Source organism: Phascolarctos cinereus, unplaced genomic scaffold, assembly GCF_003287225.1.
Source record: "Phascolarctos cinereus isolate Bilbo 61053 unplaced genomic scaffold, phaCin_HiC Scaffold_2;HRSCAF=192, whole genome shotgun sequence".
Taxonomy (NCBI): domain Eukaryota; kingdom Metazoa; phylum Chordata; class Mammalia; order Diprotodontia; family Phascolarctidae; genus Phascolarctos; species Phascolarctos cinereus.
Window position 1 is genome coordinate 249,303,615 of NW_027555625.1, and position 24,258 is coordinate 249,327,872.

General features: G+C 41.0%; 1 protein-coding gene across 1 annotated transcript in view; it reads left to right on the forward strand.

The window, feature by feature from the left end:
• The first annotated feature begins 8,086 nt into the window (after window positions 1–8,086).
• Window positions 8,087–24,258, forward strand: part of COL9A3 (collagen type IX alpha 3 chain) — a 53,642-nt gene continuing 37,470 nt past the window's right edge. Inside the window, exons 1-10 of the mRNA XM_020981548.2 lie at window positions 8,087–8,377; window positions 9,864–9,932; window positions 13,553–13,588; window positions 14,982–15,053; window positions 16,018–16,071; window positions 19,994–20,029; window positions 20,457–20,480; window positions 22,080–22,133; window positions 22,726–22,779; window positions 24,031–24,072. Of these exons, the coding sequence (XP_020837207.1) occupies window positions 8,312–8,377; window positions 9,864–9,932; window positions 13,553–13,588; window positions 14,982–15,053; window positions 16,018–16,071; window positions 19,994–20,029; window positions 20,457–20,480; window positions 22,080–22,133; window positions 22,726–22,779; window positions 24,031–24,072 (507 nt within the window). The 5' untranslated portion in view covers window positions 8,087–8,311. The remainder of the gene's footprint in view (window positions 8,378–9,863; window positions 9,933–13,552; window positions 13,589–14,981; window positions 15,054–16,017; window positions 16,072–19,993; window positions 20,030–20,456; window positions 20,481–22,079; window positions 22,134–22,725; window positions 22,780–24,030; window positions 24,073–24,258) is intronic.

Below are 24,258 nucleotides of genomic sequence, written 5' to 3' on the forward strand. Positions count from 1 at the left end.
ACATAAATGCTAGCTATAGTATTCTGCCTTTAACTCAGCAAAATTCAATGTAAAAACATTAAGTGCCTACTATACATAAGGTACCATGCTAGATTCTGGGAATACAAAGACAATAAAACCATCTACTCTCAAAGTTTTGTGTTTCACTCACAAAAGTTCTGCCTTTGCTACCCATGATTTTGAAATTCCTATATCTGTTCATAACCTCCCATCCATTTCTCCACATGCCTGTTCCTTCCTAAACATGTCATCCACCCTTGTCATAATCTCCCCAAACTCTACCTTTCCGTGAGTTCCCAAATCATCGCTCCTGCTCTGATCTTATTTTCTTCCCTTCAGTCTTGATCACAAAGTTTTTACTATTCAGTCATTTTTCAGTCATATCCCACTCTCTGAGGAAAGATAACTACAGTAATTTGCATTTCCTTCTCCAGTTCATTTTATGTTTGAGGAAACTGAGGCAAACAGGGTTAAGTGACTTGCTCAGGGTCACACAGCTAGTAAGTATCAGGCCAGATTTAAGCTCAGGAAGGAGTCTTCCTGACTCCAGGCCCAGCACTCTATCCACTCTGCCATCTAGCTGCTGCCAGATCACAAAATTAACCAGTGCAACTTTATGCTGTCCTTTGCCCTTGAGTTCCTTGACTTCTCAGTTGTTGATACTCAACACCTTCTCTACTCCCTCAGTTGCCTCTCCCCTCTAACTGGAGGCTGTTGTCCTTCGTTTTTAGAAGAGCACCAAAATGACATCACTGGGCTAGAGTCAAGTTTTAGTGTGTCCGACTGTGGGTGATAAGACCAGGGCGAGCTCCAAATGTTCTACCACACAAATAGTCCATGTGAACCTGTGGGGTGGATTGTCTAAGTTTATATATTTTGCATTTCTCTTGTGCCATTTCAATTCTACTTTGCTCATAGAGCACAGTACCTTCTCTGATGAAGGCACGCCATGCTGAGCAGTCCTGTGCCAGTGTCTCCCATGTCACACAATTCCAAAGTTCTTAAGAGAGACCTTGAGAGTGTCCTTGCATTGCTTCTTCTGACCACCATGTGAATGCTTGCCCTGTGTGAGCTCTCCGTAAAATAGTCTTTTTGGCAAGCATACATTTTGTATTCGAGCAATGTGGCCAGCCCATTGTAGCAGACTCTGAAGCGGAGTTTGAATATTTGGCAGTTTAGTTTGAGAAAGAACCTCAGTGTCTTGCATCTCATCCTGCCAGGTGATCTTCAGAGTTTTCCTAAGACAATTCGAATGGAATCAGTTCAGTTTCCTGGGATGGCCTAGTAGACTGTCCAAGTTTCACAAACACAAGGAGGTCAGCACAATGTCTCTGTAAACTTCACTTTGGTAGTCAGTCTAATACCTCTTCTCTCCCATACTTTCCTTCAGACCCTCCCAAACACTGAGCTAGCTTTGGCAATGCATGCGTCAACCTCACTATCAATGTGTACATCCTTGGAAAGTACACTACCAAGGTAAGTGAACTTATCCACAGCATTCAAAACTTCTCCATTTGCTGTAACCGATGGTTCCACCTATGGATGAGGTGGTGGTGGCTGATGGAGCACTTTTTTTCTTGGTGTTAATTGTTAGGTCAAAATTAGCACAAGCAGTGGAGAATCAATCCATACTTTGTTGCATCTCAGCTTCAGAGGCTGCATTGAGTGCACAAACATCTGCAAACAGATATGTGCCAACACTTCCTCAGCACTTCTGGTTGGAGGGCTGAAGGGTGGAGCACTGATCTCCCAAAGCCTTCCTTTAGAGGGCTGAACCATCACCAGTCTTCTTGACCTTTGTCTTGCCACTGAACTTCCATGACCCTAGAGGAGAGAGTGAGACTGATGTTTTGGCAAAGCTCTGCCTCACTTATATCCAATTCATTCACAAGTCAAACATCACCTTCTTGATGTCCTTGGTCCTCTTCCAGAATGAAGGAATGACAACAACATCAAGGGGTCAGTACTTTCCAGGTAACTCCACTTTCCATCAACAGCTCTTCTCAGTTTCAACTCCACAAAACATCATGCCTTTCACCTGGTACCCTCTGGTCACATTCTCCCCATTTTCAGCTTCCTCTTTTTTTTTTTTTTGTATTCTCTCATTAGATGGTAAGCTCTTTGAGGGCAGGGGCTGTCTTTCTTTTTCTTACTTATATCCCTGGCACTTAACACAGTTCCTGGAACATAGTAGGCACTTAAATACTTATTTAATTGAATCTTTGTCCTATCTATGCTTGTTCCAACCCTAGATAAGTCCCACCCTCTCTACTTGCAAGATGCTAATGTCCGATAGAGGAAGTCACACAACTGGGCTGACTGGATCCACTATAAGTTTGTGTTATGTGACACCTTCAATCCTTTACTTGACCCTCATTGACTCTGTATTCCATTTCCCTGGGCAACGGTTAGGGACAGGTAGGTAGTGAGATGGAAAGAGTGCTGGGCCTGTAGTCAGGAAGAGTCATCTTCCTGAATTTAAATCCAGCCTTAGACACTTATTGGCTGTGTGAGCCTGGTCAAGTCACTTAACCCTGTTTGCCTCAGTTTTCTCATCTGTAAAATGAACATAATGTTTCTAAATGTCACTTTCCCCCTCAATCATTTTAGCCAATCTGGTGGGTATAAAATGATATCTCAAGGTTGTTTTAATTTTCATCTCTCCGATCAATAATGACCTAGAACATTTTTTCATATGACCATAAATTGTTTTGATTTCTTCATTGAAAAACTGCATTTTAACTGTTATAAATACCAACATTAACCATAAAGGACATATGATGAAAGATGCTATCTGCATCCAGAGAAAGAATTGATAAATAGAAGTATGTATAGAATAATTTTATATATATATTTATATACATATATATATGTATGTGTGTGTGTGTGTGTATATATATATATATATATTTGTGTCTAATGTAGCCATCTCTAGGGAAGGGTTGGGGGAGGGAAGAAAAAAACAAAAAAAAAGAAATTTGCATGATAATTTTGTTATATGTTTTAAAAGGATAGCAAGTTGTCCATAACCGATTTGCAATTTTGTGTGCAATCATCTTTTTTATTATACTATATTATGGAAATGTTTGTTTTATTCCATAAGAATAAATGGATAAGAGAAAGTGAAAACAGTTTTTCCTAAGAGACTGGCTGTGAAAGGGAAGAGAGATATACAACAGACTTTAAAATTAAATTAAATTAAAAATATAAAATAAAGAAAGAAATGGCAAACCACTCCAGTATCTTTGCCAAGAAAACCCCAAATGGGGTCACAAAGAATCAGACATGACTGAACAACAAACAACAGCGACTCTTCTTTGTTCCAAACCTCTTGTTTCCTTAAGTCACCCTTATCCCTCCCACTTAGCGAAGGATCTCGCCTCATACTTCTCTTCACTGACAAAAATTAAGGTCAGCCAAAGATAGCTTCTTCTCTCCCCTCCCAACTCCACACTTCAAATAATTTCTACATTATCCTTCACTCTATCTCTCCTTTGCTCTGGTCTTGGAGAAAGAGACGGCTCTTTCTCTATTCTCTATAAATTCTCTTCATACATAGAAAATATCTATATTTCATCTATATATTTGTATATAGATATATAGCTATAAATTTATTCTCTATTTCCCTATAAACGTTAACACAAATTACCTGCTTGGAGGCTTAATCCCATCTTCTATCCCCAAGAGGTTGCCCCATTCAATCTCCCCTCCCCCATTTTAATTTTTTTAGTCCTTTGGATCATTCTCAACTGCTTACAAATATGCCCAGATTCTTAAACCTTCACTCAATCCCCTTGTCCCCTTAAAGTCCATTGAATATCTTTCTTCCCTTTCATAGCCAGTCTCTTAGGAAAAACTGTTTTCACTTTCTCTTATTCACTTCTTAAGCTCTTCCTTTTAAAAAAAAATTTATAGTATTTTGTTTTTTCTAATTACACATAAAGACAAATTTTAGCATTCACTTAAAAATTTTGAGTTCCAAATTTTCTCCCTCCATTCTTCACCTCCCCCCTCCCTAAGACAGTAAGCAATTTGATATAGGTTATATATGTGGTCATGTAAAACATTTCCATATTAATCATATTGTGAAAGAAGAAACAGACCAAAAGGGCGGAAAAACACAAAAAATAAAGTGAAAAATGGTATGCTTTGATTTGCACTCAGACTGCATTGGCACTTTCTCTGGATACTCCATTTTTCCTCAGAAATACTTCGGAATTGTCTTGGATCATTATATTGCTAGGAACAGCTAAGTCATTCATAGTTGATCATCATATAATGTTGCTGTTACTGTGTACAATGTTCTCCTGGTTCTTCTCATTTCACTTTGCATCTGTTCATGTAAGGCTTTCCAGGTTTTTCTAAAATCTACCTGTTCATCATTTCTTATAGCACAGCAGTATTCCATCACAATCATATACTACAATTTGTTCAGCCTTCCCCCAATTGATGTGCATCCCCTCGATTTCCTATTTTTTGCCACCACAAAAAGTATTGTTATAAATATTTTTGTGTAAGTAGGTCCTTTGCTTCCCCCCCCCTTTTTTAATCTCTTTGGGATACAGACCTAGTAGTGATATTGCTAGATCAAAAAGTATGCACAATTTGATTGCCCTTTGGCCATTGATCAGTGCTTAAATCTTTTCAACCTAGCTTCTGACATTATCCAACTGAACCTGCCCTCTCCAAAATTACCAAATGATCTATTAGTTGTCAAATCCAATGATTTTTTAAAAAATCTTTTTTTAAATCTTCATTCACCTCTCTACAGCATCTATCACTGTTGACTACTGCCTTCTCTTAGAGATTGTTTTCCTAGTTTTGTGACAGTGTCCTCTCACGTTTCTTCTGTCTGGACACCCTTTCCCATCTAATGTCCTGGGTAAACCATCCATAACGTATCCCTTATTTCTGCATCTCAAGGTTCTGTGTTGTGTCCTCTTTTTCTTTTCTATAGTATATTTTGTATATCAATATATCGCCTTCTTTTGATTTCAAATGGCATGTGTGTGTGTGTGTGTGTGTGTGTGTGTGACAGATAGAGAGAGACAGAGAGAGGGAGAGATCTCTAAGCCATCTTTAAATCTTCCCTCTCTCTCTCTTCTCAGTCCCATATCTATTTAGTTGCCAAGTTTTCTCAACTCTACCTTCAGAATATCTTGCATCCATCTCCTCTCCACTCCCGGCCACCATCCTAATTTCAGTCTTCATATCTTGTCTAGACTATTGAAATAACCTCCTAATCAGCCTCTCTGACTCCAGTCTCTCTTCTCTCCAATGTACCCCTAACCTGATTTCCAAGTTGATATTCCTAAAGCACAGGTCTGACCATATCACTCCCCTGCTCAAGAAGTTGCAGTCGTTCCTTCTAGTCTCTAGAATAAAATATGAATACCTCTATTTAGCTTGTAAAACTCTTCTGTCACATTACTCTCTATGAATTTTGCATTCTATCCAAATTGTCTTCCTTGCTTTTCCTTATACCTGACATTTCATCTACCACCTGATTATCTTTGCACTCCTTCTTCTTCCTCCTGGCAGGTCTAATTTTCTTCAAAGTTCAATGCAAGGGATGTGGAAAAATTAGGACACTAATTCATTGTTGGTGGAATTGTGAACTGACCCAACCATTTTGGAGAACAATCTGGAATTATGCCCAAAGAGTTATTAAACTACCTATACCCTTTGACCCAGCAATGCAACAACTAGGTCCATTTCCAAAGATAATTAGGCAAAAAGGAAAAGAACCTCTATGTTCTAAAATGTTTATAGCAGCTTTCTTTCTGGTAACAAGGAACTGGAAATTGCAGGGACACGCATCAATTGGGCAATGGCTGAACATATACTTGCGGTATATGATTATGATGAAATACTACTGTGCTGTAAGAAATAATGAGATGATTTTAGAATGGAAAAATTTGCACTAAATAATGAGCAAAATGAGCAGAACCAAGAGAATGCTGTATATAGTAACAGCAATATTGTTTTAAGAATGACTTTGAGCGATTAAGTTATTTTGACTATTACAAATACCCAAATTAATTATAAAGGACATATGAAGAAAGACATTATCTGAAGAGAAAAAGCTGATAAATAGAAGTATGTATAGAATAATTTTACATACACACACACACACACACATATACCTATTTGTGTCTAATTGTAGCCATCTTTAGGGTGAGGGAGAAGGAAGATAAAAATTTTCAATGATAACTTTATTATATATTTAAAAGGAATGGTAAATTGTACATAATAGATTTGTAGGTTCATGCACAATCATCTTTTTTATTATGTTATGTTATGGAAATACTTGTTTTATTCCACAAATTAAAAATAAAATAAAATTTTTTTAAAGAAGCTCTTCTCTCCATATATACGTATATTTGTATGTGCATATATACATATATTATATAACATATTGTAAATATATAATATACATTTATACATATATATATACATATATATATGTATATATATTTGGAGGGGGAGTCATTCACATAGATAACTTGAGCTTGCTCCTTCACATTCTTCGACCTGTGAACCAAAGAGTATTGGGGGAAAAAAAGTCACAGTGTATGGATACTGCCTTGGAGTCCCAGTTTTTAGAGAAACAATGAGAGTCTTTTTGACTGCTACCCTCTAGCCTCTATTTGACTTAATCTTCTGTTTTTCTTTAAAAAGCCGAACTGAATTATGCCAATACTTTTCTGTGCTATAACTTATTATCATTATGTAGGTTTTATTAGAAGCAAATCCGCATTGGCTATTTACAACTAGGATTACAAGGAGGGCCTAAGTTTAACATTCATTCCTAGGGTCTCATGATACAATGAATGCTCAGTAATTTGTGTTGCATTGGGATCTTCCTCTTATTTACAGTCAGAAATGGGTCAGGCCAACTGTGACTCGAGCGCTAATGATGAGACACTGTCTGACAGAGAGGTGATAGACCCAAAGTGCAGAATGAAATAATTCATTTTTTGGACATGGAAAATGGATGTATCTGTTTTACTTAACTAGGCTTTTTTTTTTTTTACAAGAATTGTGTTGGGTTTTTTTTTTTAATTTAGGTGAGCAGGGAGATTTGGAAAAGAAGAAAGGGCTAACAATAGTGTGACCAAAAAAAGAAGAAAAGAAAAAAATAGCTGCAGTACTGAGCACACCTATCACTAAAAGTATTGGTGTATATGTGGTCACTTATTTGCCTATAGTGAAGCCAGCTAGAGCCCAGGCTAGATATCTAAAGGCTAAACCTCCAAGTCTTCTCTCAAACTGTAACTTGATTTTTTTAGATATTGATTTAAAATATATTCATATTCCAATAAACATAGCAAGATTATTCCCTGTGTTGTCAAAAAAAAAAAGCAACAGAAGGAAATTCAGAGGGAAGCACAAACAAGACAGCTTTGACAATAACATGTTAAATTTATTTTATATATATATATATATTTTAAAAGCAAGTTGCACATAATAGAAATTCATGATTTTACACATAATCCTCTTTTCTTTGTACGTGGAAATAGTCTCTCTTTTTTGTGGGTGCGTATTACATTCAGAATAAAAAAACAAAGAAGTAGATCAGGAACCTTTGCGTTCCTAGGTCTGAATTTTATCACCGCCCCTCCACCATCACCAAAGATCCTGAGATTTGGTGAAGCTCAAGGTCATACAGCTATTCTGGGTCATATCAAGGGAATTACCTGGCTCTCCTGGGGGGCTTTCCCCTATATTTCAGCAATGATGGCCCTTGAAATAGTGCTGTGATGAAGGGCTCTTTATTTAAGGAATTAAGTTTCTGATTAAGAGAATGTTTGCTGAGGATGTAAACTGAAGAGTACATTATGTGGGATGGCAGAAAAGGGGGAAAAATCATCTTGATTTTATTTTTTTGTAACTTCCCAACCTCCATTCAGGACCTCATGGGTATTTTTTCAATAGTTACTCAGTTCGGTTATTTTTACATTCCTGATCTTCAGTCTCTACGTGGAGAAGACCCACCCTTTGCTCTGAAAGGCCCTGTTGGGTCTTTGAATGTAGTGCTTGTGTGAAAGAGTGTGAATGGGTATCTTTTCAGAGCCCAGTGTCACTCACTGAGTTGGCCAGCCCCCTGTTTTCCCCAACCCGCCCCCTCAGTAACTTGGCCTCCACTCTCCAGCAAGACTGTCCTTGGCTATGAGCTTCTAGCTGCATATCGGGTGAGTCTGGACACTGAAGGGACTGGCTGGTGCAAGCAGGCGCTGAAAGGTGAGGGAGAGAAGCCTTCTGGAAACCAGGAAAGGAGGCAGCCAGTAGCAATTTAACTGCAGGAGCCATGGCTGCAACCTCTGTCCTGGTGCTGCTTTTTCTTAGTCAACTTGTAGCTACCTCCTTAGCTCAGGTAAGCATTCTTTTGTCTACTTTGAGGTCAAAGCAAAGAAAGAACTAACATGGGCATAGATTGCTTTTCCTCCTAATTGTAAAGGTAGGGGTTAATAAGTAGGCGGTTCCAGTTTTCATTTGCTCAGGATGAAAAAGCAAGAATTCAAGAGAGAATTGAAAACTTTATCTGGGGTAGGGAAGGAAGGATGGATGAATGGATGGATAGCAGCATTCTGCAATCCAAAGGCCACGACTAACTATCTTGTGGGAAGAGGGAGTGGGTGACGTTTTTAGAGCTAACATACCAATTTGCAGAAACAAAACTAGTGGAATTAAAACTTTCTGTCTCTGTCTCTGTCTCTGTCTCTCTCTCTCTCTCTCTCTCTCTCTCTCTCTCTCTCTCTCTCTCTCTCTCCCTCTCTCTCCCAAAATAGTATGAGCTTAAGCACATTACTTTATTCACCCTAAGCAGCAGCTTTTAAAAGAAATACAAAAATCTTTTCTTCTCTCTTCAGTGGAGATACCAGTAAGCATGTAAGAAATCCCCCGTTTCCCAAGGCAATTCTCCCACCCCTGCTCATGAGTGCCCACCTCATCCAGGAAGGGCTTTAATTTGTGTGTCACCTGGGAGTCCCTAGTGTCTGACAGAATCCCCCTGCCAGGCGTCTCTTTGTCTCCACTTTTTAGAGAAACCCCTGAGAGCAGAGCCTTAGCTCTCCAGGCAAGGCTTACAATGAGACCTTTGTTCCCAGGACTGCTTCACCGGACCAGGTTCCCCACAGAGCCCATGCCACAGTACAGGCTCTCTCTTACCATAAGCATGAAAATAAAAATCCCACACCTCAGCCACTTTGACAGAGAGGCCTCTTTCAGGGCACACAGACAGCATTGTGCAGCCCTCCAGACATCCCCCACCTTGGATCTCAACAGCTACTGGCCTGCTTCTGCTGGAAGTTTAGGTGGTCTCAGGGGACCAGCCATAGGCTTGGGCTGAACCATCATCCTTTTAGATGACTTCGTTTACCTAGCAGGGCTGTTAAAGGGCTTGCTCTGGGAAGGGGAAAGTTATCTTAGCTCCAAGTCTCGTCAATTCCCTGAGATGAAGAATTCTCTCAACCCGCAAAGTTTTTCTGCTTCCTTGACTAATAGCTTGCCTGACTCCCTTTGAGTCTCAGCTAAACTTTCACTTTCTGCAAGAGCCTTTCCCAGCAGGGCCTTCCTTCTGAGACTCCCCTGACATATCTCGTAGTATATCTTGTTCGCACTTAGTTTCTTACATGTCGTGTCCTCCATTAGAACATGAGCTCCTGGAGAGCAGGGACTGTTCTTTGTCTTTCATTGTATCCCCAGCACTTAACACAGTGCCTGTCATACAGTAGGAGCTTAATAAATACTAGCTGGCTGACTGACTGACCACCATGCTGGACTGTGAGTGGAATGAGGCAGGAAATTATCTATCTTTGGGGGACCTTTACCTGATGCCATCTTTCTGTTTTTCCTATCAGAAAATGGGACCCCGGGGCCCTGCTGGACCTCAAGGACCTCCTGGACCTCCTGGAAAAGACGGCATAGATGTAAGTATTCTTTTTTTTTTTTTAATAATTTATTTATTTATTTTTAGTATTCAACATTCACTTCCATAAGATTTTGAGTTTTAAATTTTCTCCCCCTCCTGCTTCTTTTCCCCCTCCCAAGACAGCATACTATCTGATATAGGTTCTACATATACATTCATATTAAGCATATTTTCCCATTAGTCATGATGTAAAGAACAATTAGAACTAACGGGAGGAACCATGAGGATGAAGCGATAAAACAAAACAACAAAGGAATAGGAGAGCAACTAGAATGCTTCCATCGGCAATCAGACTCCATATTTCTTTCTCTGGGTGTGGAGATATGAGTATTCTTGGAGTGGAGTGAAGAATGTGAATGAGAAGTCAAAGGTGAAAGATGCAGGAGAGTTAACTCAGGCTCTAAGGTAGCTTGTTGGGAGATCATCATTTTCCGTAAGTAGAATTTACAAGTGAAAAAATGGAAATGTAAAAAGAAAGTATTTTCTAAACATTGGCAAACCTGCCATAAAGTTTCTAAAATGGGAAAATTTGTACTTGTGGGGGAATTTGTCTGAGGAATTGATCTCTAACCTGAGGAAGAATTAGGGATTGGTGGTTCAGGTGGGAAAGAGCGTTGAAGAGGGTAGTGGGGTGAGGCTGTGCTTTGGGGGAGAGGTAGGTACATATGTCTCCAAAAAAAGAGAAGAGCTAGATCTTTTTGCTAGTCTTCAGACTAAAACTCTTTCCCTTGGTGAGGGTCGAGGGGCAAGGATACTGCAGTGTGTTCTCTTCATAAGGCCCACAGTGTTTACTACTAGCAGGTTTCAGGGAGAGGCTAAGAGACACACCTTTTATTGATGAACTCAGGAGAGAATTGCTATCTTGTTTTAGGGTCTAAATGTTTATGGGTAGTTGTGGTTGCTAGGCCTTGCTAACTAGATAGGCACCTGAAAATCTTATCACCAATTTCTCAGAAAATGTCATGTCTATCTCCTTTCTCTCTGCATGCCCCCTTTTCCCCTTCTCCTCCTTTCCCCCTTGTTGTAGAAGTCTTTGCTAGTCAGACATTGGATCTGGCAGAGGAATTTGGTTTTTCCCATTTTAGTAAAACCACCAAGTTTAGTAAGCCACAAAGCAGGCTCCCTAAACTGAGCAAGAAGGAGGTTTCAAGGTGGCAGTTTTTCTTACCACAGCAGCTTCTGTGGTTTTACAAAGGAATAAAGACCGAACTGTATCTAGCCCCTATTCTATGTGTACAGCAGGCAAGTCTCATAGGGAAAGGACTGTTTCCCTCAAGCTTTCAGACTGTGACAGACAGGATGGAAAGGAATCAGGAAGGGGGTGAGGTGGGGAGCTCATTCTGAAATACCCTTATCCAATAGGAAGGAATAAAAGGTCCACATGTCAAGTCGGGTCTTGGCCTTCTGGGAATATCAGGTTCAAATCTGCCATATTGAATCCTGGATGATTCTTGGCAAAACTGTGAACCAGGCAAAGGATTTCCTTGACCTCCATCTTATGTCCCCTCATTTCTCCTTGTTAGTGTCTCTCAGTCTTAGTTTTAGTCTTCTTAGTCCCTTAGTGGCCTTACTGTGCAGGGCCTCCACCCTAATTAGCCTGCTAGGCCAGTATACCCATATTTTCTTCTTTAACCTTCTTTCTACCTTCAGTCCTCCATTAGCACTAATCCCTTAGATGTCAATGGCTAATAATGACTATAATGACCTTATTCTGTACCTCCCCCCCCATAAACATTTGCACCGTAATATACTACTGTCTTTATTCTGGGCAGTGGTTCTAATATAATAAAAAATAGTTTTAAAAAACATAACAAATATTGTGTATATGTGTGTGTATATATATGTATAAAAAAATCTTGATTTTTCCTGAATCCCCAAAGTCATATCATGTAGATAGCTACCTATTCTGATTATATAATGAGGCCAGTATTTTTTCAGAAAGGAAAGGAGCCAGTGAGAGATATTCAGAAATATCCAGATATTGTTCCTTATCAGAACAGAAGCTTTGACATTTACAACATTTTTGATCATTGAGGGGTAGGGAAGAGTTTGGGCACTTTGAGTAACAGTCCTGGGAAAGGAGGTATAGTTTGCAGTTTTTCTGTGCCATTTTTAAAAATATGAATTTTATTTTTTATTGTGAACTTTTAAAACATAAACAAATATGCACATTTTAATGTATGAAGAATGGAAAAGAGGGCTGCATATGAAACTAGGGAGTTCTGTTATATGCAGTTTTTAAAATGTATTTTTAAAAGCTTCCTTCTGCTCTTGTACACACACACACACACACACACACACACACACACACACACATATATACATATATATATAATGTTTAATTGATTCTCTTTGCCTTCCTCCCTTTTTTCATTTTTTTTTAACATCATTAATACTACCCACCAACTCCACTTGCACAAATAAAAGACCTCTCTTAAAAAAAAAATGCAGGGCAGCTAGATGGCGCAGTGGATAGAGCACTGGCCCTGAAGTCAGGAGGACCTGAGTTCAAATCCAGCCTCAGACATATAACACTTACTAGCTGTGTAACCCTGGGCAAGTCACTTAACTCCATTGCCTAGCAAAAAATTTAAAAAAAAAAAGTGCAGTCAAGTAAAACAAACAATACATTGGCTATATCTGAGAAGGTGGGAAGCTGCTTCATTCTCAGTCCTCTGAAGGCATGATTGGTCACTGCATTCATCAGAGTTCCAAAGTTGTTTTCCTTTACATTATTGTGATCATTATGTAAATCATCCTCCCAGTTATTATATTCATTTCACTCTACATTAGTTCATTCAAGTCTCCTCAGATTTTTCTGAATCCATCATTTTTGTCATGTCTTATGGTACATTATATTCCATGATACTTATATACTGTAATTTGTTCAGCCATTCCCCAAGTGATGGGCACTAGCTTTATTTCTACAAATACTACTATACTACAAATACTACTATAAGTATTTTTGTACATGTAAGATCTTTACCTCTGTCTTCATTCCTTAGGGTATATGTCCAGTATTGGCACCATTTGGTCAAAGAGTATGCATATTTAATAGCTTTGGTGGTTTAGTTCCAAAATGCTTTCCAAAATGATAGAATAAATGAACAGCTAGACCAACAGTGCCTTAGTGTTTCTGTTTCTGGACCATTTTTTTCATGCTGTTCTGTTTACAGTAACATACCTTTCCCCTAGCTGTAAATCCTCACCTTCCTTCTATCAGTCAATTCATAGTCCTCTCTCATAAGTGGGACAATCAATGGGAAGATCCTGGAGCCTGAAAGCAAAGAAGTGTCTGTGCCATCAGCTTGCCATAACTAGTCTCCCAAATCTCCACTGTACCTGTGATATCTGACTCCCAGCATTTTATTTCTGGATTAGTCAGGGAGGACTCTGTCCTAGAAATCTTTCAGGATCCTGCCTTTCCTTTTCTGAGGATAAAAAAGCACAGGAATTAAACACAGAACATGTCCATCAATGAAGCAGCTTAGGTGGGATTCCCAGGGTGGCTTTGGGCATCCAATATAGCTTCATTTCACATGGGTAGAGGTAAGAGGGAAACTGTGTTAGGTCTGTCTTTAACATTTTGGACATGTGTTGCTTTTTTCCCTATCATAGGGTGAAGCTGGTCCTCCAGGCCTTCCTGGCCCCCCGGTAAGTGTGTTCCTAATAAAAGAACTGCCAGGATCCTTCAGGTATTGGTGGTACAAATATTCAGTCAGGTGAGGGGGAGGGGAGATGTTAGGAGAATGAGCTCAACTACATCAGCTGGGAGGACAATAATTTGCTACCTAGGACATCTCCTTTGGTGTAGGGCCAAGTGTGGCAGGACAGTTTGGTCCTTAACCTGGCTATTTCTGTTCCCCTAGCAGGCTAGGAGATTCAGGAGTAATAGGTGTTGGATGTCTTGAGAAGAAGGAGCCCTCAAAATAGAACAGAGACAAGAAAAGGGGCCAGGAAAATAGCAATGCAGGACGGTGAGAGGGTAGAAAGGGAGGGCTTAGGGAGCTGAAGACTTCATGCCTGGGCTCTGCTATTTTCTTTGACCTAGAGACTGCCTAGGGAAGTGGAAGGGAACAAGTATTTGTATAGAACCTATTATATGTTAGCCACTGTGCCTTTACAAATATTCTCTTATTCTATGATCCCATTCTATTATCCATCTGATCCACCGATGAGAGCAGTGTGGTCCCTGTTTTTCTAAGATGAATTAAGGGAGGTGACCTCAAATTCTCCTAGTGAAAAGAACTGGGAAATTTTTGCTTAGAGCAATGAGTTGTTTCAATCTCTTTAGCTAAAGGGACCCTTTTTATGGTCAGGGAATGAGCTGGTTTCAACACAAGAGCTGCCTGCCCTCCAACAGGTTTGCCCAAACCTTTTGAGATCTAAAAGTCATTTAACAGCTGGATTCAGAACTCAATCTTAGGCACTGCAGCCCAGAGGAAAGGGATAGAAATGGGTAAATAAACAAATAAACAAACAAACAAATAAATAAATACACAAATAAAGGGAATCTGGTTCCCACCATTAGAAATGATATGGCATAGAGAGACACAGCTTACATGCATGAAAAAAGACTGAAGAATGTGACTTAAAGGGGAAGGGAAAATCTAGAGCATGTAAGCACTGAGAGACAACATGACTAGAGTAAGGTAGAGCTTGTTCCTTGACTCTGACCCTCCTGCACTCTGGGAAGCTGTTCCAGAAGCGAAGAGTTTGAAGCACAGCTCTGTAGAAGGAAAAAGAAGGGATGGATCCTTTTAATCTGGGAAGAATAATGCATCTAGGGACAGGCTTAGTTGCACAGGCAAAGGTGACAACTGACCTTTCTTTCTAGAAGAGATAGTCTGTGTCTAGGAATTAGGAAAACAGTAGATGTTTGCCTGGTAGCCTCTGCAGGAGATACGGGATAAGGGCAAAAGTTCCAAAGAAGACATACTCAATTCAGTTAACCTTTAAGTGCCCACCTCGAGCCAGGCACTATGTGCCACATCGTACAGAACTAAACCATCTTCCTCATTCTTCCCTTTCTTTCTTTCTTGTGTAGGGCCCCAAAGGAGCACCAGGGAAACCAGGGAAACCTGGAGAAGCTGGACTGCCTGGGCTGCCAGGTGTCGATGTGAGTATCAGAGCTTCTCTCTTTTGCCATTCCCATGGAGGCTCTCTTCCCCTCCCCACATTCCTATTCCGTCCCAGGAAAGGCTGCTGGCTTTCCCTGCATGGAACCCAATTCCTTTGCTTGGGCCCCAAGAACTCTCAGAGCAACTTCCAGGAATTTGTTATAATTTCTCTTTTTCCACTGCCCATTCATGCGGGAAAGCTGGGGCCAAGTCACAGGAAACCTCCAGGTTTGGGAGCTGCTCGGGCTATGACCCAAATAATCACTGATTTGTGATTGTTAGGCAGATTGTTGGCGGGACAAACAAGCACCATGATGTTCCTCTCCCTGGAAAGCGTAGAGCTGAGCCAACTCTTAATTATGCAGAGACTAAGGTCTCAAAGGTCCATTCTAGCTTTAAATTCTGGGCTTAGATAGGTGCACAAGCCAGGCATCTTTGTTTCTCTTTCTTGCTCTCCCTGCCCATCCTTGCACCATTTCACCACTGATATTAAAGTGAAGAATCTTAAGGAATGTCTTCTCACTGATACCCCCATAACCTTGGTTTTTAGTCTCCAAAAGTAACTGTAAGTCCCTAAAGACAAGCAGTGTTTGTCTTGCACCTCTCCCTGTTCCCAGAGTGTGCATTGATGGAAAACTAAGAAAAGCTTATTGGTGTATGTCGTGTTTTGTGTATTTATATAGAGGCAGAAATGCCTCTTCCATCTCCTTTCTCCTGAAGTACCATTTATGACAGTCAGGTCAGCATGGGCCTGACCAGAAAAAACTTTAAGTTGGAATCTTTTTTGCTTGAATTGCAGCAGAGTCAGGAATATTGGCAGGGAAATACTTTTGCTTTCTGCTGTTTGGAGGTTTCTTTGGTGTTTAATTTTTAAATGAAAACATAGCAGACTGTCCCTCTAGTTTACTGCTATGTACCAGAGTACTCTCCATGTGACTCCTCTCTTTTCTGTCTCTTCCTCAGGGTCTGACAGGTCAGGATGGGCCCCCCGGTCCCAAGGGCTCACCGGGAGAAAGGGTAAGTTCTTGAAATGTCTATGTGGCCTTCTTGTTTTGTTTTGTTTTGTTTTAATTTGTTTGTTTGTTTGGTGGGAGGGGTTGGGGAGAACAGAAGTAGTCCCAGGACATAGTCAGTGGGCACAGAAGAGGTAACCTTATTCCTAATCATCCATGAAAGCCTTGAGCTATTATTCCTTGACCCTGTGAATCCCAGAATATCTATAAAGGGCCAGGCTTCAGTTCATTTTGCTGCAGGATTTGGGAATAAAATTAATAATGCACAATTACAATGCACTTTCCTGACAATGACCCTGTGAGGTAGGCAAGAAGGGGTAGATGTGGTTGTCTTCTCTGTAGCCTTCAGGGTCTCTAGCTCAGAGGAGGCCTAAGGCAGAGAACAAGAAAGGCAACTGGAAGGCAAGCAGAAAAGAGGCCCTCTTGGAGTAGAGAATGAAAGGTAGCTTGCCCTCATAGCCTTGCAGACCTGTCAGCCAGAGAGACACTTGATCTGGTGCCTTAGGATAGGATTTAACTATACTAGGATAGTTCCATCTAGAATCCTCCCTCTGTGCCCAGTTACTTACATATGTACATTTCTCCAAAGCTATTATGCATGAAAGTCACTTGGTCCTGACTGCCTCAGACTAAAGTCTTGTTTTTATTGGCTTAAGCCCTCACTTCACTTAACTCTTGCTGATGAAGTATGCAGGATCTCTGGGCATCACGGCTTTGGCTTTGTTTCTTCAGCTTCCTAAGAATAAGCAGTGTATGGGGTTGGAGAGTGGGAGTAGCAAAGGACTCCTAGAGGCACTAGCAGCTGATGGCTGGGAGGGCAGTTGAGAAGTGACAGTTCTATCCCTGTTTCTTCCCTTCATCTCTGTTTGGTGACTACAATTGTACCTCATCTTAAATAAGGAATAGGTACCCAAAAAGAAGAATAAGGACTACTTACAGGCAATATGGGCAGTACTAGATTGCAATAGTCAGTAAAAGCTTTAATTTTTTTTGAGGGGGGGGCGGTGAGGCAATTGGGGTTAAGTGACTTGCACAGTATCAAGTGTCCAAGGCCGAATTTGAGCTCAGGTCCTCCTGACTCCAAAGCCAGAGCTCTATCTACCGCGCCACCTAGCTGCCCCAAGCGTTTTAATTTAAAAAAAAAATACGTATTTTAGAGTTTAGTTCCAGACCTTTGATTTCAATATTATTGGGAACTTCCAGGTGAGGAAATTCCCTATCCAAGGGTGGAGAACCTTTGTCCTTGAATCCACTCGTGGCCTTCTAGGTCTTCAAGTGCATCCCTTTGACTGTATCCAAACTTCACAGAACAAATCACCTTAATAAAAGGATTTGTTCTGTAAAACTTGGACTCAGTGAAAAGGCCTCACCCCTGATTTGGGGGAAGCTTCTGAGGGAAGAATCAAGGACCTGTTGAGGAACCCATGTCCCCTCTGTACTGATCAGGATGTGACAGAACTATGGCTAGGGAACTGATGGGCTTCCCAGGAGCCCAAATCCTGACCATTTCCACACACACACACACACACACACACACACACACACACACACACACACACACACACTCACACACCATGTCTATGAGACTACAAACGCTCATTTCCTTTTGTCAGGAAAGACCCTCATCCAAATTCATCTTCTGGCTCCCTTTTACACAGTCCAACATTCATACTCTATGCTCCAAGCTTTCCACTTTGCACTCTTTTACAGGGTTTCACGTACACACCTTCTCACTTGTACTTTGGCTCACACATGAAGGAGAGAAAGCAAACCCTATTCTAATTACCTGCTGAACAGCCCTCCTTCCTGCCTTCCAGGCTAGGCTGTCAGGAAGCATTAGCTGGACTAATTTCCTTTAGAAATAAAGCTAATTCCTTCTAACGTCCCCACCAGGGGTCTCTAAGGGATTTCTTTCCCTTACTTACAGCAGGAGTTCTCAATCAGGCCCAAACTTTCAGCTAATGTGTGTCAGGAAGAAAATAATTTCTCATTCCATCCAGTTCAGAGGCTATCTTCCTAACCTTCCCTGCCCTCTCCCCCCACCCCCAACTTCACCACTACTACTTGGGCAGTGGGTAGATAAAGAGTGTATGAACAGGAAGCCCCTGATGGGAACCACTAAGGGGTGTTATGGACAATGTGCAATGAGAGTGACTTCATTGATTTGGTGGTAGAATTCCAAATGTAAATTCAGGACTCAGGGTGAGGGGAGGGGTGGAGCTTCATCAGATGGCAGGAGTAGGAAGAGAGCAGGGCAATATTAGTGCAAGGGACTGTCTGAGTAAACATAGGAGAGGTATCCCAGGTTGCCAAACATGTGAATGGTTTTAAACTTTTATTCAGTCATTTAGCAGACATTTGTGAAGTGCCTCCCATATGCAGAGCACTACTGTGTGCTAGAGGGAGTTATAAAGTTTAACTAAGACATAGCTCCTGCCTTCATCTAGCTTATAGTCACAAAGATAAAAGAGGAAAATCTCTAAGTTCCACTGCTATTCATTCATTCAAGATGTGATTCCTGGTCACCCACCTGCTTTGTGCCCTCTCTTACTAATGGGAAATCCCTGGAATGGAAGGGGCATCTGATGGGGATGGGATCTGAACCCCTAAAAGGAAAAGACCACGTCTTTGAAAGTAACCCACTCCCTGAATATTCTCATACATTTCAGTAGCCCAAATCACTGGTGCCTCTAGAGGCCCAAGGCATCTGGCCCACCCCAGCACACCTTGATTACTTAATTAGCTTGCTTAACACTCCTTAATCCCATCTAGACCACTTCATTCCTTGATCCCAACCAGATCTTCTCATAGTCTTTTCCTGAATAAAAGTATCAGTTCCATCCTCATAATATGTGTGGATTCCTTAGGAATCTGGACTACCTAAGTGGTGTTATAATAAAACCTCACTACTCTGAATGAAAGCAGGCTTGAGTGGTCAAATTCTTTCAAGGCAAACCCACCCTGTACCCTTTCATTTTGGGGTTCCTAGCACCACATACCACATCACATCCACAGGTCATCTAGCCCATTCTCCTGAATCCTTCTAGATCTCCATTTTCAGCAACTCAGAATTTTGCTTTTTCCAAAGTATTTCCCCAAGGTAACAACTATGAGAAAAAAAAGGTTGAAATTACCTACCTGTTTAACTTTGTGGTTAAAGTTAACCACTAAACACATGATGACTTTGACAGTGATCTTTCATTTCAGGGCAGGAATTACAAGAGCAAATTGCTCTCCAAATTATAGTTTGGGCTTCCAGGTTTATTGAGGAAACAAGGAAAAACCGGAATAAGAACACCTAGTATTGGAGGCTAGACTTCAAATTTTATTGAATAGTGGAGAAATTACAAGATAAAGCGTGGAATTCAAGAATTCTAGGTTCTAGGGTTTACCTTTGTCACTAATTAGCTATGTCATCTCAGGCAAGCCAATTAACCTTTCTAGACTATAGTTTTTTCATTTGTCAAATGGAAATGCCGGGTAGCGGTGAGAACCAAATGAATAATGGATATGAAAGTCCTTTAGAAAACAAAAAATAATGCCCAGATGTGATATGTATATCCCGGAACAGGGAAAGGAATAAGTATTTATATAGCGCTTATTGTGTGCCTGGCATTGTGCCACATGCTTTACAAATATTATCTCATTTGATCTTCATGACAACTTTGAGAGGTAGGTATTATTACACCCATTTTACTGGTGAGGAAACTGAGGCAAACAGCAGTGAAGTGATTTGCCTAGGGTCACAGCTAGTAAGTATACGCAGCCAGATTTTCCTGATTTCCAGGTTTAATGCTCTCTCCATTGTACCACCTAGCTAGATAGGCTAGAGATTGAGAAAATTGATTTTTCCCCCTTGAAGTTTCGCTTCTTTAACCTCCCCATTTGAGGAAGCTCTATCACCAACTAATGTTTTCATTCCACAGGGTAGCCTTGGACCCCCAGGGCCTCCTGGGCTGGGGGTAAGTACTTCTTTCTTATAGGTAGCATTTGAGGGAAGACCTGGTGGAAGGCTAGTGGGAGTCGTTGTGCATGGTTAGCACCTTCTTGGCAATGCAATCATGTTAAGGGAAATGAGCAGAAAACCCAGAGATAATTGTGTCCCTTTCTGAGACTGCCAATTGGACCTACCAGAGTTTCTTAAGAGGCTGGACCTCAAAGCCAAATGTCAAGGGCTTGACCTCCAGTTGTTCTGTACTCCTGGGAAAGTCCACCAGAGCATATACCCTGCCCCTGGAGAGGACCCATCCTGAATCCTACCCGATCTTTCCTCTTGACCTTAGAACTGTTCCCCAAATTCCAATTTTATCAGAAAGCTAGATGAGCAGCTACATAACCTTTCAACATCTACTTTCTGAATAACCTCTACCTTTTCTTTCCTGTTTGCAGGGCAAAGGACTTCCTGGACCTCCAGTAAGTAGAACTAGCCCAGAGAATTTGTTTATATTCTTAGTGACCCCTCCTCTCCCTGAGACTCTAGTGTTATCTCCAAACAACCAGTCAAGACTGACCAAAGTCCCTGGATCCTACATTAGGGCAACTAGTTGAATCTCTCAGTAACCAGAGGCCCTGGAATTAGCTATCAGCTGTCCATCCAATTCAGTTCCTGCTCCTAACGGCCAGAGAAGGAACTAAGTTGATGTCTCTCTTGCACAGGTCCAAAGGTCTCTAGCCTGTTGGCAGCTCCCATGCAACCTGATGCCTCTGAGCAGAATAATCAAGATGAATGAATAAATAAATAAATATTTTAATTTATTTATTTGTTTGTTTTGATTAAAAAAAACTGGGACTATTTACTTTTTCCCTACACAGTTTTCATTTTTGATTTCTTGAAATATAGCTCTGAAAAGATAGGCTTTTAAAAAATTCTTTGTATTTTAAATAGAACTACTTTACTAGGTTTTAAACCCAAATCACTCTGGCTTTCAAGCCTCAAAGAGTCATCGTTTAGTTTTTGGTGGTTTAGAATAAGTGTAGATAGCAATTCTTTTCTATTCTGGCCAGAAACTCTGAGGGTCTTCTCCTCCCAGACTTATATATTTGCAATGGTAAATTGGGCCATCTTTTGTCTCAACTCTTGCCTAGTCTTTAGTCATGGAATGGGTATGGCCTCAGACAAACTGGGGAAAGACCTTAATTTAGAAAGGCCAAAGTCACCTGCTGAATTCTGGGCCATTGCCAATTGTTTTGACCTTTGTCTAGCCCCTCGACTTCAATGACTCTAAAGGAAAGAGTGAGGCTGACCACTTTGCTCTGCCTCACTTAAATCCAATTAACAGGCAAGTCAAGGCATCACCCTCATGATATCATTGCTCATCTTTGAGAATGAAAGAAGAACAAAAACAACAATCATCACTTGTGGAGATTTTACCTATTATTTTTTTCCCCATCTTTCCTCCCCCAGGCCTGGCTGTCCCAGAACCCATCCAAACTCTTTGAGAGAAGACTCATCACCACTGGTGGTGAAGACTCATCAGCCTCCCCACTTTCCATAACCCTTTGCCTAGGATGCTTACTGCTTACAGGATTTGAATGAGATGGTCATCAATAACTTCATTCCTTCTTAGGAGATGGAGTTCTACCAGAGCTGATCTGACCTGCCTCTATTCCCTGCAGTCATCTGACTTGCTGATATAACCTATGGATCCCTAGACCTTTCTAGCTGCCCCAAGGCAGCAACCTTAGGACTAGCAGGCTTTTTCATCTCCCTGTCTGTAGTTGAACTTTCTTTTATGTGCTGTCTCCCTTAATTACAGTGTGAGCTCCTTGAGAGCAGGGGCTCTATCAATTTTTCTGTCTCTTCAGTGCTTAACACAGTGTTTGGCACATAGTAAATACTTAAATGCTTTTTTCATTCATTCATTCATTCATTCATTTATTCATTCATTCACAGTTCCCCAGGTACAGCTCCAGAGTAGGGTCCCTAACCATGTCCCCCTAATCCCCAATAACAAAAAAAGACTAGAGTTGAAAGAAGCAAGTCCCGATAAATTTGCTTTTCTCTTTTTCCAGGGTGAGGCTGGACTGAGTGGCCTCCCAGGAGGAAATGGAGTCCGTGGACCACCCGTGAGTTACTACCCTATGCTAGAACCGTGCTGATATTTCTGGGTTAAACTAGCATTTCTGTACCATAATGATAAGTATTTATAGGTTAGCCATTTCATACATACACATGCAAACACACACGCACACACACACACACACACACACACACATACAACAAGGTCCCCACTTTAGGGGACCAGACAGGATACTACCAATCTACATATGTATCATCAAAAAACCTGTAGTTTCTCATTGTTCATGGTGCCTGGCTGAGTTAGGCTGGATGCAATACAGAGAGGGTGGCACAAATCCAGTCCCTTACCTGTATATTTTCATAGTTTAAGAGCTATGCTGATGCAGACACAAATCTAAGAAACAACCAGTAGAGCAAAACTACCATCCTGAAGCCTGGATGTGAGTGAGTGAGTGAGACAGATGTTCAAGGTGGGAGGGAGGCCTGTCAGGAGTTATATCAGCCTGTTGTTGGAACAGAGAGAGAATGGACTGGGGAAAGTTGGGTCATTATTAGTGGGAACTTTCATCGTTGCTTGTCTTTCCCAACCTAAGAGTGACAGTTGTACCCTTTCTGAGCCATGATTCTTCCCTTTCCTAGGGACCATCTGGACTCCCAGGTCTTCCTGGTCCCCCAGGTCCTCCAGGACCTCCCGTAAGTACTAGCACTGACTTGCTGAGAGCAAAGAAAGTCCAGGGTTTTCATGGTCAGAGGTGGAGGGTTTGAGAAACAGATGGACAGAAGAAAAGATTAATATTGGGATGGGCCCAGGATCTCTTTCTTCTGCTAAGGCCAAACTCCTAGACAATGAGTTGTGTATTAAGTTCCTCAGGCTCTAGGAAAGAAAAAAGACTAATTCTTAGGAGAAGATAGGACTTGAAGAAAAGGGATTGTCTGGGGTGTCAGAGGTGAGATCTTTCCCAGTTCAAGTAGATCTGTCCTTCATTTACCCATCCATTCATACAACATTTATTGAATACTTGTTATAAGTCAACACATAGAGCTGTGTCCAGGAGTTTAGGCCACCTGTATTCTTTCAGGAAGGAACATATCCAATCGACCACAGAAAAATTCCTCATTTGCAAAATGGGAAAGGCTTGTTAGCCCCCTGTGTTGCTCCTTGGCAAGAAGTATGAGATGTGACTAGAAGGATTTCACTTTATCCCCATTCTCTAGAGAAAGTGTTCTGAGCTTTTTTGTGATATGGACCCATTTAGCAATCTGGTGAAGACTTTGGACCTCTTCTCAGAATAATGTTTCTAAATGCATAAAATAAAATAAAGAAAACAAATTAAATTGAAATACTGTTATCAAGATATATAAATTTTTAAAGCACAATTTTCTGGACCCCAGGGTAAGACCTTTTGCTCTAGAGGAAATTGCTGGCAGATAACTGAGTTACTATACCACTATCCCCTTTGGGAAGACAGCTTTGCAAACATGGGCTGACAAGCTTGTACTTATTTTCTTGTGCCATAATTAACCCTGGTACCTGGAGACTAGACTTGCAGGGGTGGAGGGTGCCCCCTTCAGAGACCTCCTGCTTATTTCTATTTTCTCTCTGATCAGAGAATGCTAGAACGTCCTAGCTTGAGACTTCATCACTCAATCAACCCACTCATCAGTGAATAAGAACTCACTGGCAGTCACTGGGTTTGTTGTAGTAGGCACTGTAGTGAGCCCTGTAGTAGGCACTATGGCAGCAAATCAGTGAGTGGAAGAGGTTGGTCCTTCTGATTGGGGAGTTCATAATAAAACTGGGAAGGCAGAAAGCAGATAAATGAAGCAATGTTGAGGATAATTCCAAAGTCTTCAGGTGAGTCTCCAGTGGAAATGGAGAATGAGACAAAGAGGGAAGGATCTGAATGCTTCAGTTGATGCCCTAATTCTTTTTTTTAATTTCAGGGACACCCAGGGGTTCTTCCTGATGGTGCTGGTGACCTCCAGGTAGGATTTTTTCTTTGTTTTCTAGAGGGGTTGACTTGGGCCTAAGTATACAGTCATCAGAAACCAAGAGACAGGCAAATGGAGAGGGCCAGGTGAGGAGCCCTGGATTTTAGTCTCGGTTCCAGCCCTAGTTTGGTCATGTGATCGTGAACAAGTGATTTAATATCTCTATGTTGTTGTTGTATG